The following is a 12,838-nucleotide window of genomic DNA, read 5'->3' as shown; positions in this document are numbered from 1 at the left end:
TCTAAATCTTCCTTAGAGCTTTTCAAGGGTTTTTTGTTTTGTTTGTTTTGTTTTTTACTATATACTCTCCCCCTCTACATGTACACTTTAGATCCTAGACTCACAGAAAGTGCAGCTTCCTAAGTAGATACTCATAAATGAAGTCAGCCTTCCTCTCTGTCATTCTTTAGAGTGAACATCAATACAAAATTTGGTAAAAAGACCACAAGTCCAGCTCAAAGCAAAGAGGACAGCGGTCAATTTGAAACCTTTTGGTATCCTGAGCTCTACTCCTGCAGAATAAGAATAGGAAGGTATAGGTGAAGTGAGGGTGCTGCAAGGCCGTTGAGGCCACCACAGACGTGCAGTATGCTGAAAAGAGGTGGGATCAAGCATCCACAGCCTTAGCTTCTCACCTCAATCTCCGGTTGTAACTGAGCAGAAAGTATTCAGTCTCAGTTGGCATACTTTCCTTATTGGGAGGAGATGATTGGAATAATTTGCTTCACAGGAATGGAGGTTCATGGGTGAATGGAAAGATCCAAGGAAAGGGAAGTTTTTCAGATTTGGTTGATGTTCTACTTTGCATAACTTGTATCATGTTGGTGAGTCTTCTTGTGGGAAATGGCATTATTTGGACACTTGCATAATCTCTGTGGCTGAAGGGAGCAGGTACACCAGTACCCATGTAGTTCACCCAGGATCGTTCCTGGACTAAAGCAGTGCCTGTTGGATGACCTGATTCCCTTTTGAGCACATATGTATCTATCTTATATATTCTTGATAGCTACTCTTTTTCTTTCCTTCATCTCCATCAGTCATGCTCCTGTGTCACCTGTGAGACCCAGGACTGGGCTCTTGAAAAATAGCTCTTAGTAATCCTTTCCTTCCATATTCCTGTGGCATTTTCAGTAGTTTATGCACACAGTGCAGTCATTTTCTTAACAGTATTTGTTTCATATGTGTGTGGTTCAATTCTAGGCACAGAATTATAGATTACATTTGTTTTAGTCTCTTTTTGTTTATATGTGTATTACCTATGGCTCCATCTAGCATGCATGTTCCTTGATAAATACTGTTCTTTTTGTTTTATGTCATTTCTTTTTCTGTAGAGCTTTCATTATTGAGGTTCCTCAGTGCTGAACTAACAAGAGGGTACTTCCTTGAACATAATGAGGCCAAGTATACAGAAAGAAGAGAAAGAGTATACACTTGTATGCGAATACCAAGAGAATTGGAAAAGGTAATTTTTTTTTCATTACCAGACATCATTTTGAAAGTTATGTCAAAGTGTTAATTATGCAAAAAAAATTGTGAACAGCTAGAGTTGAGGCTTTAAAATATTAAAAATAATTTAATAAGTAATTAAATGTATTGGAGAATATAAATTTTTCTTATAAGAAAAGGCCTTAAAAGTTACATCTTGGTGTAAAACCCAATGATAAAATAGTAATAGATTTTGTCAAAATCTTAACTTTGTTTATTAAACTTACCATATTTCCCTGTGTGCCACATTCAAATAACATTTTCTAAGGAATTAATATGCACTTCTGTACTGTTTTAATTTCATTTTGTTCTGTTTTATTAGAAGAAGGGTTTTTTCCCATTTAGCATGATAAACTATTTAATTTCAGCCTTTTAAGGTTTCAGTTTCTCAGAAAGCCTACGTATTTAAAAACAAATTAGTCTCTTCAAAGAAGGTGTTTTTTAAAACTTTCATCACCAAAAGCACGACATTATAGGTTGAGTGGCATAACAGCCGTACTAAATCTGCATATCTGCTTCCCTTGACTGTCTTACCCTACCAAGACCAATCAGATAGGACAGGACAGTGGCATTTTTTCCTCTAGGTGCTGTTAGGGTTGGTGAGTCTGAGCAATTCTGGAATTTCTTGCTAGAGGAAAAGAATTAAGAAGTAATTCAACTTTAGATTTAGCGATATTGAAACATATTTTCATACTTCTTAGTAATATAAAGCTTCTGCTAGTTTGATCGTTTCTGTAGAATCATACTTTCTATTGGAGTGACTGTCAGAAGAGTTAGATTGGCTCTATCAGTGTGTTGTAATAGCAGTAGATGTGGTAGGAATGAGAAATGAGGACCCAACGGGTCTGGCTGATGGTCTCTTATTTCTGGCAACTCATCAGTTTGGTGGAAGGAGAAGAGCCAAGTGTATGGAGACGGTTTCAGAAACATTGCTTTGCATAGGTTCTTGATGGGGTGTCACTTGTTGAAGTTTTAGGGGGTTCTGTATTAGCGTGAGATTTACAGAGCTGGTGAGCAAGCAAAGATTGGAGAGAGAACAAATACAGCAGTGATTTGTTTGCCTTTGATGAGGGCCACTATATGCTTAGTTCTTACTTGTATTGCTGCCTTTCTAGAGAGGACTAGGGTTCCTGGAGGAGCCTGGAGGAGTGACAGATGAGGAGGGAGGAGTGTGGGGGCTCTGTGTGACACACCTTCCCAGCACAGCAGCTGTTCTATCTTACGTGTTGGGATTTCGTAAAGATTTTCACTGGGGCAGGGAGTGAGGGAGAGAGATGTTTCTTCTACTTGGCAAAAAATACAAGATTAAACCAGTTGTGTCTTAAAACACCATTAGGTTGCTTGCTAAAGCTCAGTTGTTTCTTCCAGTGATAAGTCATGAGATGGAAGTGTGAGGACACGGTGCAGAAGCAGTGGGAGGGACCAACTCCTGGTGCCTGCATTTGAACAGGATGGTGCCAACAGTGCCAGCCACATTCGGTTTTTACCCATCTGGCCTTAGCCCTCTGCAGAGGAATTTGTTTCTCCCACTTGTCTGTGCAGATCTGAACTCCCATTTTCCTCCGAGGAGTGCACGGGGTTTTTCCCACAACCCACTGCCTGACTTTATGAACACAGCTAGGGGACTGCTTCAAAGTGGAATGTTGTCTGAGTGTCCCTTTATTACTTCTTGTGTGGCAGAACTAATGAGCACATATTCTGTTAGCAGAAGCGGGTTCATTGCACTTATCCTTTCCTCTTCTTTCTTTCCTTTAATGGCAACATTGAAATCACAAGCAATGTTTCTGGGTAAATTTCTTACAGAAACTTGTAAGCATTTCATGTTTGTTATTGTGAGTATAAATTGTCTTCCAGGGAAATTATCCTTGTACTTAGGTCTTGATAAAACTTAAGTATAACCAGTGTTTTTAAACTATGGTCCACTATGGGACCACTGATGGATCAAGTAATCAATATGGTAAGTTACCATCAGGGTTTTTTTTTGTTGTTGTTGTTTTAAGAAAGGAATAGAAAGACTATCAGAGAACATTGCATCTACCAAGAGTAGGTATTTCATGAAACTTTAGTTTCATTTGTATAAATGTAAATATATAACCTCAGAAAAATTGCATTAACACTGCCTATGTACAGTTATCAAAATTTTCTAATGATTTTTGTTTCCCATGAAAGAGACTTTTGGTCTTACGTCTGTTCTCTTATTTATAGCTTAAATGTACAAAAGAATGTCATAGTTTTCAGTTTAGAACAACCTCTTAACTTCTCAAACCTAGTGAAATGTCAAGGAAGACAGAATTAGGTTTGAATTTAATTCTAGGCTCAATATCTCTCATAACAGCATGGATTCAGTGGCTCAATCTCTCTCATGGCAGCATGGATTCAGTCTGATATCTTTAAGGCCTTTAATTTTTTTTTTTTTTTTGAGTTAGAGTCTCACTCTGTTGCCCAGGCTGGAGTGCAGTGCACACTCACGGCCCCGCAGTCTCGACCTGCTGGGCTTAGGTGATCCTTCTGCCTCAGCCTTCCAAGTAGCTGGAACAATAGGCCTGGCTAATTTTTTGATGTATTGTAGAGATGAAGTCTTGCCAAGTTGCCTGGGCTGGGCTCGAACCTGTTGTCTTAGACAATCTTCTCACCTCAGTCTCCCAAAGTGCTGGGATTATAGGCGTGTGCCACCGTGCCTGGCCAAGGCCTTACTTTTTACAAGTAGTGTTTCTCTTAAAGCTTTTATGATCAAAGATGAGAGCCTATCTAGACATTCAAGTTCATCTAAATTATTTTTTGTTTCTTGCTGTTTACATTGCCTATTCTAATATATAATACCTTACTAATTTTTTTGTATGTTTTGATAAATGCTATGATATTTTCAACCTTGCCTTTGCATGAAGATAAACTTGAAAATTAAAGAACACTTTGCTTTTACAAAGCTTTCAAATACTATAAAACATAATTCATGTTTATACTGTAAGATCAAGAAAAAGGTTAATGTAATCTCTTACTGAACCTGTTTACTAATGTTTAAAAAAAACTTCACATTTTTATGTTATATTGTCACTGGATAAACAACTTATACCTGACATTTAGAAAAGGGGAATTGCTTATATACTTAAAATAGTATTTCCAATTATTAGCACACTATTTTCACACTTGTTGTTCTGATGTATTCTAGTGTAGGAGTATAGAAATTTTAGAGTGATTTGTTGACTTCTGGGGTACATTACTTCTCATCCATCACAAATTCCTCCTGCCTCTGGCCCCACACACTTCTTGGGTTCTTGTCCCAGATCTGTTGCTAGCTACTTATGTGGGCCACCTTTGGAGCTTTAGTTTTCTTTTTTCAACAGCTGAGGAGGTTGAACTGCACTTTCTCTGAATTCCATATTGAGAGGCAGGACAATGAAATGTTTAAGGGAATGAACTCCAAAGCCAGACTGTCTGGCTTTGAATTTTGGCACCACAGTTTATTAGCTGTGAGGCCTTGAGCAATTCACTTACCCTTTCTGTGCCTAAATTTTCTCATCCATATTTTAATTCCATGGTAAACCCAGCAAAAGTGTTTTTAAATCTTTCACAAGCCTTCACTTTAGCAAATAAACGGGGAATGCCCTACCTTGGTAGAGCAAGAGGAATGTAAAGGTTTCTTGTTCTCAGATTGCATTCCAGTGGATGTTTCTTTTTTTTTTTTTTTTTTTTTAGTTGGAGTCTCACTTTGTCGCCCAGGCTGGAGTGCAGTGGCCGTTCCCAGCCACCGCAGCCTCGACCTGCTGGGCTCTGGCAATCCTTCCACCTCAGCCTTCCAAGTAGCCGGAATTGCAGGCATGCGCTACCATGCCCGGCTGATTTTTTGATTTATTGTAGAGATGAAGTCTCGCTGCCCAGGCGGGTCTCGAACCCGCGGGCTCAGGCAATCCACTCACCTCAGCCTCCCAAAGGCGTGGGATTATAGGCTGAGCCACGGAGCCCGACTCCAGTGAATGTTTCTTTGTGGCAGGGTAGCTTTCATCTTTGAGCAGTGCACAGCAGGAGGTGATTGGAAGAGGCATAGTTTTTTAGGTTTTCCCTGTGTCCTAGTTTTATCTCACATTATACTTTTTATTTTTCTGCTTTGCTTGCCACTCAACTTGTATTTGCTAACCCTGCAAGGGACATGTTTCTCTGACTCTCAGCCCTCTTGGATTGCTGACAACAGACAACAATAAAAACCCCTCTTGTTCCCTCTTATCTTTTACCCAGGCTGTTTTGGAGGCAATGGCCATAGAGATAACACAACCAAGCATTTTCTGCCAGGACCTGCAGAGTCCAACCTCAGAGGAACCTGTGACTAGAACAGAGAAAGGAGAGTTTAACTATATGCTCGGTGAAATCAGAGGCAGGGATCACTAGTTTGCTAGAGCAGAAATTCCTAGTGAGCAATTTCTCACTGTCCTATGTCGTACCTTGGCTCGACCAGTTACATTCACCTCTGGTATCCATTTTTGTGTGCATTAACAGAACAAATAGCTTTTATCAAATAAGGATTAGGTGTGAGGCACTGTCCTAAGAACTTCAAATGTGTTTGCATTATAATCACCCAACACCTTATGAGATATATGTACTATTAAAGTTTCATTTCTTCCACCTGCTCCATTGTGGCTGTCCTATGCTCACTTTAAGACAGATCTCATGTTCCACTCATGTTCAGTAGAGCTGTGTATTAGTATATGCTCTACATTTGGGCCTCATAGGAACAGTTTACCATGCATCAGGTACAAAATTGTTCCTTGTTCAAGGACTAATTTTGTCATCTGTATGAATCTAAAGCTACAGTAAATAGTAAAAAAAAAAAATCATCATAGTGCTTTCTAAAATTCCCTGGTGTATTTAAAAGCTGATTTAGAGAGGTAAAATCACTTATTCCCTTAATTATTAATTTGTTCCATATATATTTTGAGTACTTTCTGTGTTCCAGGCACTTTTTTGGTACCAAAGTACAGAAATAAACAGGACTTGGACTTAACCTAGTAGGAGATATCCGATCCATAAGTAATTATGATACTGCATAAAATTCAAAGTGACAAGTGCTATTAAATAGTATAAATAAAATGCTACAAAGAATTAGAGAAGGGAAAGTATGCTTTAAAAAGCCTGAGGAAGAGAATCTAGAAAGGATTTGTGAAGGATATGGCAAGGGAATGAGAAAAAGAGGGAGATTTTATATAGGCATTGTAGGGTGCGGTGAGTATGCTAGGAAGATCCAGAAAATGGGAGCTTATTAGATGTGGGAGAGGCTATGGACGCGCTGTGGAAAGATAGGCTGCATCAGGGTATGTGGAAAGGTCTGGGTAAAGAGTTCAGAGTCGAGACTGTGGAAAGACACTATTAAAGATATATTTTTTCGGAATATTTTTAGCCGAATGAAGCAGAAAACCTATCTAAGAGTGGCTTAAACAGATAGGAAGCTTTTTTTGTTTTTCAACAAGTCTAGAGAAGGATATCTCAGTCATTTCAGCGGACTAAGGAAGCTGTCACAGGCCCAGGTCCTTTTCATCTTTCAATTTTGCCATGCTTGGCAAGTTGAATTTCAGTCCTCTTGCTTGTTGCCTTCTGATTTAGAAAGATGACAACTGCAACCTCAAGTATAGTTTCTGCATAATAATCAGAAATAAGGAGGGTGAGCAGTGCCACCTTTTTGACTGTGTCTTGTATAAAGAATCATAAGCTTTCTTGGAAGTGTTCCAGAATACTTCCATTTCTGTCTTATGGCAAAACTGAGTCACATAGCCATCTCCAGCAATAAAGGAGGCTGGGACAGTAAATTTTATGCTTTCTAACCAATGAAGGAAAGGATTGAAAATGGTTATTGAATTAGTAACCCCTTGGAGTTATCCTTCTGGAAAATTAGTAAAGCAATATTCAGTATGGGTTAGAAATGAGACAAGCAAGGAGAGCTTATGATCCTTCTATGTATATAGTCTTTCTACAAATTAGACTCTTCAATTGATTTATTTACTTACCTCTTATGATATTTATTTCTTGTGTTAAATATATGTCAGATGTAGGTTGTGATTATTATGAAGCTTTTCATCAAAATTACTTCTTTACCATGGTTATGTATGTTCATGTGAACTGGCTTGTCAAGGAAGCTTGAGCTAAAATGAAAATATATTTTTGACTTTTCTTTACCTTGTAATTGTGTGCTTTTTGGCAATCCATTATTTCATTGTTACCATGCCTTGTACATATAGTTTTTATACTTTTCTAAAAATTGAATTCAACTGTTAGACTTAAATGAAACTACTTAGTTTTTAAAGAATCTAGCAAATTTGTATAAGCAAAAGTATTGATATAAAGAGTATAGAATGTTGTTTTACTAGGCTTAGATTATTACTGTTGTTAAAAGGGAGAAAGGTTACTCTCACACAGGGAAATTATTTGTGATCAAGCATCAACAACCTTAGCTTTTCATCTCAAGTCTGTTTATAATAACTGAGGCCTGATCAAGGATTTGAATCTACTTTTGGCTTTTATTTTCTTCATCTAAGATTAGAAGATTGGACCTAGGCCATCTTAAGAGTTAGAAGGTTGGACCTAGGCCCTCTTAAAACTTATTGAATGACTTTGCCTATGAGTAACGGTGAGAGTGAATGGGAAATTTAACAGAAAGGGAAATATTAAATATTTAGTGGAGGAAGTTCTACTTTTTTGAGATTCGGAAGAGTTAATATTTAGAGGGAAAAAATCCAAAAGTTCCTTTCAAAATAGTGAGCTTAATTGAAGTTTCATATAAAGTCTTTGTTGTTTGTCAGTGTGAGGTATATGGTAAAGGAAAATGTAATATTAGTCATTGTTTCACTTCCTTTCACTAAAACAGCCCTGGGGTTTCATTATGAAGCTAATAGAGAGTACTTACTCAAACCCATATTCATGGCAGTGGTTTCTTGGACATTCTGCTTGGCTTCTAATGTTATGAACACGTGTTTGGAGAATCATTCTTCTAAATTCTTTTCATGACGCAGCCCTTGTTTGTGACCCACCTTTGCTCAGAGGTCCCCCCCTTGTGATTGCTGAGGAGCAACAAAGCTAGTCGGGAGCCACACATCTCAGTCTTGCAGTAGCCTTGACTGGTGCTCCTCTCCTTCCCTCAGGCTTGTCTGCTCCTGCTTATGGTGGTGACAGCAGTTTTCATGTTCCTTCAGCAAGGAACTGTCTTACCTCTCTTAATTTTCTAGGGGAGAAGTTGGGCACATGGGACCCATCAGATAGTTCTAGGACAAGCCAGCAAAAATATCAGATCTCTGCTCCACTTACTGATGTATTTAAAAGACAGCTCATGGACTTGGCACTGTGGGGCTGCTTATCTTTTTGTGTCAGTTATTTATTTCTTTCATTTAGCTTTAGAAACAGTCTTACATCTCTCTCCTACCCTCTTTCCATTGTCCTTTATCAGGATATTGTGAACTGTGTGCTCTCTCTGCTTACTGTCACCCAGATCATGCCTGATAAACTAACCTGGGCCTAGGAGGTGTGGTGCGTGAGCATAGCTTGCAGCAGATGCCCTTTGCCTGCAGCAGCAGCTAAGACCACTGGTTCCTTAGGTGACTTTCCGACCTTGCCATGGGCCCTGAGGGCACACCTACCCTGTGTGTAGGAGCTTCACAGCCTTATCTGCAGCATCCAGATTACCACAGAATAGTTCTGCCTCCTGGGTTATGGTGAGGATTGAGTTAATTTGGGTCAAGTGCTTAGAGGATAACAGTATTCAACATGGATTGGAAATAAGAGAATTGAGACAGTCTTACGATGATTCCATGTCCGTAGTCTTCGGTTTATTTATTTATTTACCTCTTATGAAACAGCCCTTGTGTTTGTCAGATGTAGATGATTATTATAAAGCCATTTATCAAAATTAGTTAGCTTTCCATGGTTATATATGTTTATGTATGCTTGCCTATCATAAAAGAGCCTGGCCTATGATAAGCCCCTTGTTCTGGCCATTTCCTAAAGTGTAGACTTTCTGAAGTATGAAGTTTTGAATTCAGATGAATAAAAATGATTTTATTATAGAAATGACCATGGGTCTGCAGTAATTGTTTTCAAAGTCATTTGCAAACTTTCTTACTGATCGCCCATTCCCCTTGTTGTTTTTCTACTAGTGGATTTCTACATGTTAGTTTGTGGAGAGCTTCTAGAACATAGGATGGAAATTGGACATCCTTAGTAATTAATTTTTATTCCTCTTAATGATTATATTCTGGCCTCACAGTTGGCTACTCACATTGTACCTGTGCATGTTCTTCTCTTTGTTTGGAATTCTGTCCTCTTGACTGTGCCTGGCAAAATCTAGTGCCCGTCTTGTCTCCTCGGTGGGTGTTCTTTGGTAACTCTAGCTCCTCTCCCTGATGCACATTCCCCAATGCCAACCCTCTTGCCCCTAAACATAGACACCCTATACAGATGTAATCTTTTCCTGGTTTTCAGAGCACATCATTCATTTTGCCCTCAATACACAGTTTGTGTCAAGCTCTCTAGATTGTGAATTCCCTGGAGATGTCTTTCCAGACCTTTTATTTCCTCAGCATAGAATTAGGCAGAATTTGGTCTCTGCCCTTACAGGAATAGACCCAGAGCTTTATAAAAAGCCTTATAAAAGTGAGACTAAGCCTCTTTATTCCTGCTTTCCAATTAACACTCAGACCAGTGATCCTCAGCTAGCAGATGGTATTTGGTGTCCGAGATGGAGGAGATGGTATTCAGAGTTCCAGAAAATGACTGTGTAATTCAAAGAGTTATATTCCAGAGTCATTATGCTTTCTTCATTTTAGCCATAATATTTTGTTTATTTTGAAATTTCAAATAGCATTAAAAAGAAGGGCAGGAGATTTTTGTCATGAAGGAAAACGTAGATTTTTTTAATTAAGAAGGTTGACAAAAATCCTGCTTCGTTCCCCATAGAGAGATGCTGGCATTTTTGTTTATTTATTTTGAGGCAAGCTTTTTGTTTTGTTTTGTTTTGTTTGTTTGTTTGTTTGTTTTGAGTTGGAGTCTCACTTTGTCGCCCAGACTGGAGTACCGTGGCACATTCCCGGCCACCGCAGCCTCGACCTGCTGGGCTCCTGCGATCCTTCCGCCTCAGCCTTCCAAGTAGCCGGAATTACAGGCGCGCTACCACACCCGGCTAATTTTTTATTTATTATAGAGATGAGGTCTCACCAAGTTGCCCGGGCGGATCTCGAACCCGCGGGCTCAGGCGATCTACTCACCTCGGCCTCCCAAAGCGCTGGGATTACAGGCTGAGCTACCAAGCCTGGCTGACTTTTTTGGATGAATAAGAACAATAGTAATAGTTCAAAATAAATGTGGTATGAGTGGGTTATAGGAATTTTCACAAGCATATGTTTTGTTGACCTACAGTGTCACAGAATAATTTTTATTTCATTATTTTCTTAACATTGAAGTTCAGATGTTACAACTTATGTTAAATCATGTTTTAAAATATGTATAAGGACAAATCCAGTGGTGAGTTTGAAGCTAGGAGGATGAGTGACAGCTTCATTAATAGCAAAATAGCAACGATGCTTCAGTTTTCTGCAGACAACCAGGTCCTGGCCCTGCCTCTGCCACTCCAGAACCTGGGCAAGCTCTTTGTCTCACTGCAGAGCAGGGGTGGAGATGGACCAGGGCTACTGCACAGTCAGCCCCAAGCCCAGCACCTGGTGAGTGTCCAGTGGCATCGCCCTGAACCTTAGAAGTCTTCTAAAATCCTTCCAGACAAGATTTCCCAGAGAAAGGACAGTGAACATTTTTGTCCTTTGATTGTTTTCACTTATAACTCTTTTATGTTTTAGAGAAGAACTATGAGATTATTAATTAAACATAAGATTATTCCGAAATGATAATTTTTAATGTACATTTGAATAAATCTCCGCTCTAGAATGAATTTTAAGAGAGTATTTGAATAAAGTAGATTTGAAAATTTGAATAAATGTAATATTTGCAGTTTGTAATTTAGTGCTTTTAATTCATTTTCGTACAAAGAACTTCCCAATGTGTTCCAACTCAGATATCTTTTGCACAGCTCTCTGTAGCCAGTTTGAGCTGTCTTTACTGTCAGTAGTAGCTGCCCAGGGGAGGAACTAAATTTCAACCTGGGCTTCCTAGGTGGAGACCTGATTTTCAGACTATTAGTTACCACTTTTTAATAGGTCATGAATTTAGGGAGACCAGCATTGTTTTTTTAAAAAGGGTGTAGAAAATAGCCTATATTTCATAGAGTGAAAGTATTATTTTCATGAAACTTTCCCTTTTTTTCAAGTGTATCAATTAATCTATATAGTGAATTGCAATGTAGAGTGTAATTTTTTTTTTTTTTTGAGTGGGGGTCTCTCTGTCACTCAGGTTGTGATGCAGTGGCTTGCTCATGACTCACTGCAGCCTTGTCCTCTTCGGCTCAGGTGATCCTTCTACCTAAGCTTCCCCAGTAGCTGGGACTATAGGTGCACACCACCATACAGCTAATTTTTTTGATTTTTTTATGGAAGCAAGGTTGCCTAGGTTGGTCTCGAACTTCTGGCTCACACAGTCCTTACACCTTGGCCTCCCAGAGTGCTGGGATTACAGGCATGAGTGACCATGCCCTGCGAGGAACCAGGCTTACTACACACAACATGAGTTTGAGTTTCTTTATATCTTTCAAGGATGAATGTTCTCAGGATTGCATCCTATGTACTTTTTAAGGAAATTTTCTTATTTTTATATGTGAGGAACTTAAAAGAATGCCTGCTGTGTTTTGAGAAAGCTTAACATCAGAACAATAGACACAGTAATTGAGTTACATTTTCATATTTCCAAACCCAGAAAGAAATTTGTTTTTCTTTTGTATTGTATATTCTCACATATGTGAATGAGTTCCCTTCCTCCAGCTGAAGTTTCTTTCAATTGCAGCCATTTTTTCCCTTTCATTTTATTGTTGAGATCTACCGTAGTAATGAATCCAGGTTGTCCAGTGACAGAGCCAGCACACGGTATGAAGAGATGATTGCTTGTCCACTGAGTTCGTGGAACTGTTTAAATGTGAAGGGGAAGGCCGGTTAAACTTATGTTGCTATTGTTACCATAAGCAATATTAATGCAGATTTCTCTAAGCCAAAGAAAGATGACTGTAGCCTCTATGCTTATTTTAAGAAACAGTTTTAGTCTTCGTAATTACTGCCCCCCACTGTGTTCTCGTGCATGCTTCTTCCATCTGGAAAGCTCCCTTCCTCCCCGCCCACCTCCTGCCATCCTCCCCTTTCTGCCCAGTCCACCCTCTCTGCGTGGCAAGTAGCCTCCTTCACCTCAGTAGTTGTTCAAGGGTCTCCTCTTCTCTGGAGTTGTTTCTAAGTCTCCCCAAGAGTGTGGCCATCAGGCCTCTTCTGTTTCCTGAATACTTAGGTCTGTCATAGCAGTGGTTAACACTGCAGTCACCTGGTGTTTCTTGTGCAAAAATATGAATGTGCTTATGGAGGGCAGAAACTACTTCTTGGTGTCCTGTTTGTCTCTGTGCCCTTTGGGCTGAGCAGGTTACTTGGCCCATACTAATGGCTTAATAGATGTTCATCCTCAGTGTGAGCTCATGAAG

The 12,838-nt window shown here is 39.3% G+C and overlaps 1 protein-coding gene across 2 annotated transcripts in view; it reads left to right on the top strand.

Moving 5' to 3' along the window:
• Nucleotides 1-456: 456 nt before the first annotated feature.
• Nucleotides 457-12,838, top strand: part of TAPT1 (transmembrane anterior posterior transformation 1) — a 52,641-nt gene continuing 40,259 nt past the window's right edge. Inside the window, exons 1-2 of one of the 2 annotated variants that reach the window (XM_021717428.1) lie at nucleotides 457-573; nucleotides 1,092-1,222. In XM_021717428.1, the coding sequence (XP_021573103.1) occupies nucleotides 1,196-1,222 (27 nt within the window). In that variant the 5' untranslated portion in view covers nucleotides 457-573; nucleotides 1,092-1,195. Of the gene's footprint in view, nucleotides 574-1,091; nucleotides 1,223-12,838 lie in introns of those variants that run through there. The other variant, XM_008068412.1, reaches the window with a different exon arrangement.

This window comes from Carlito syrichta, unplaced genomic scaffold (assembly GCF_000164805.1).
Source record: "Carlito syrichta isolate Samal-C Ts95f unplaced genomic scaffold, Tarsius_syrichta-2.0.1 Scaffold108548, whole genome shotgun sequence".
NCBI lineage: Eukaryota > Metazoa > Chordata > Mammalia > Primates > Tarsiidae > Carlito > Carlito syrichta.
Note: the sequence above shows the minus strand (reverse complement) of the source record. Positions and strands in the feature narration are given on the sequence as shown.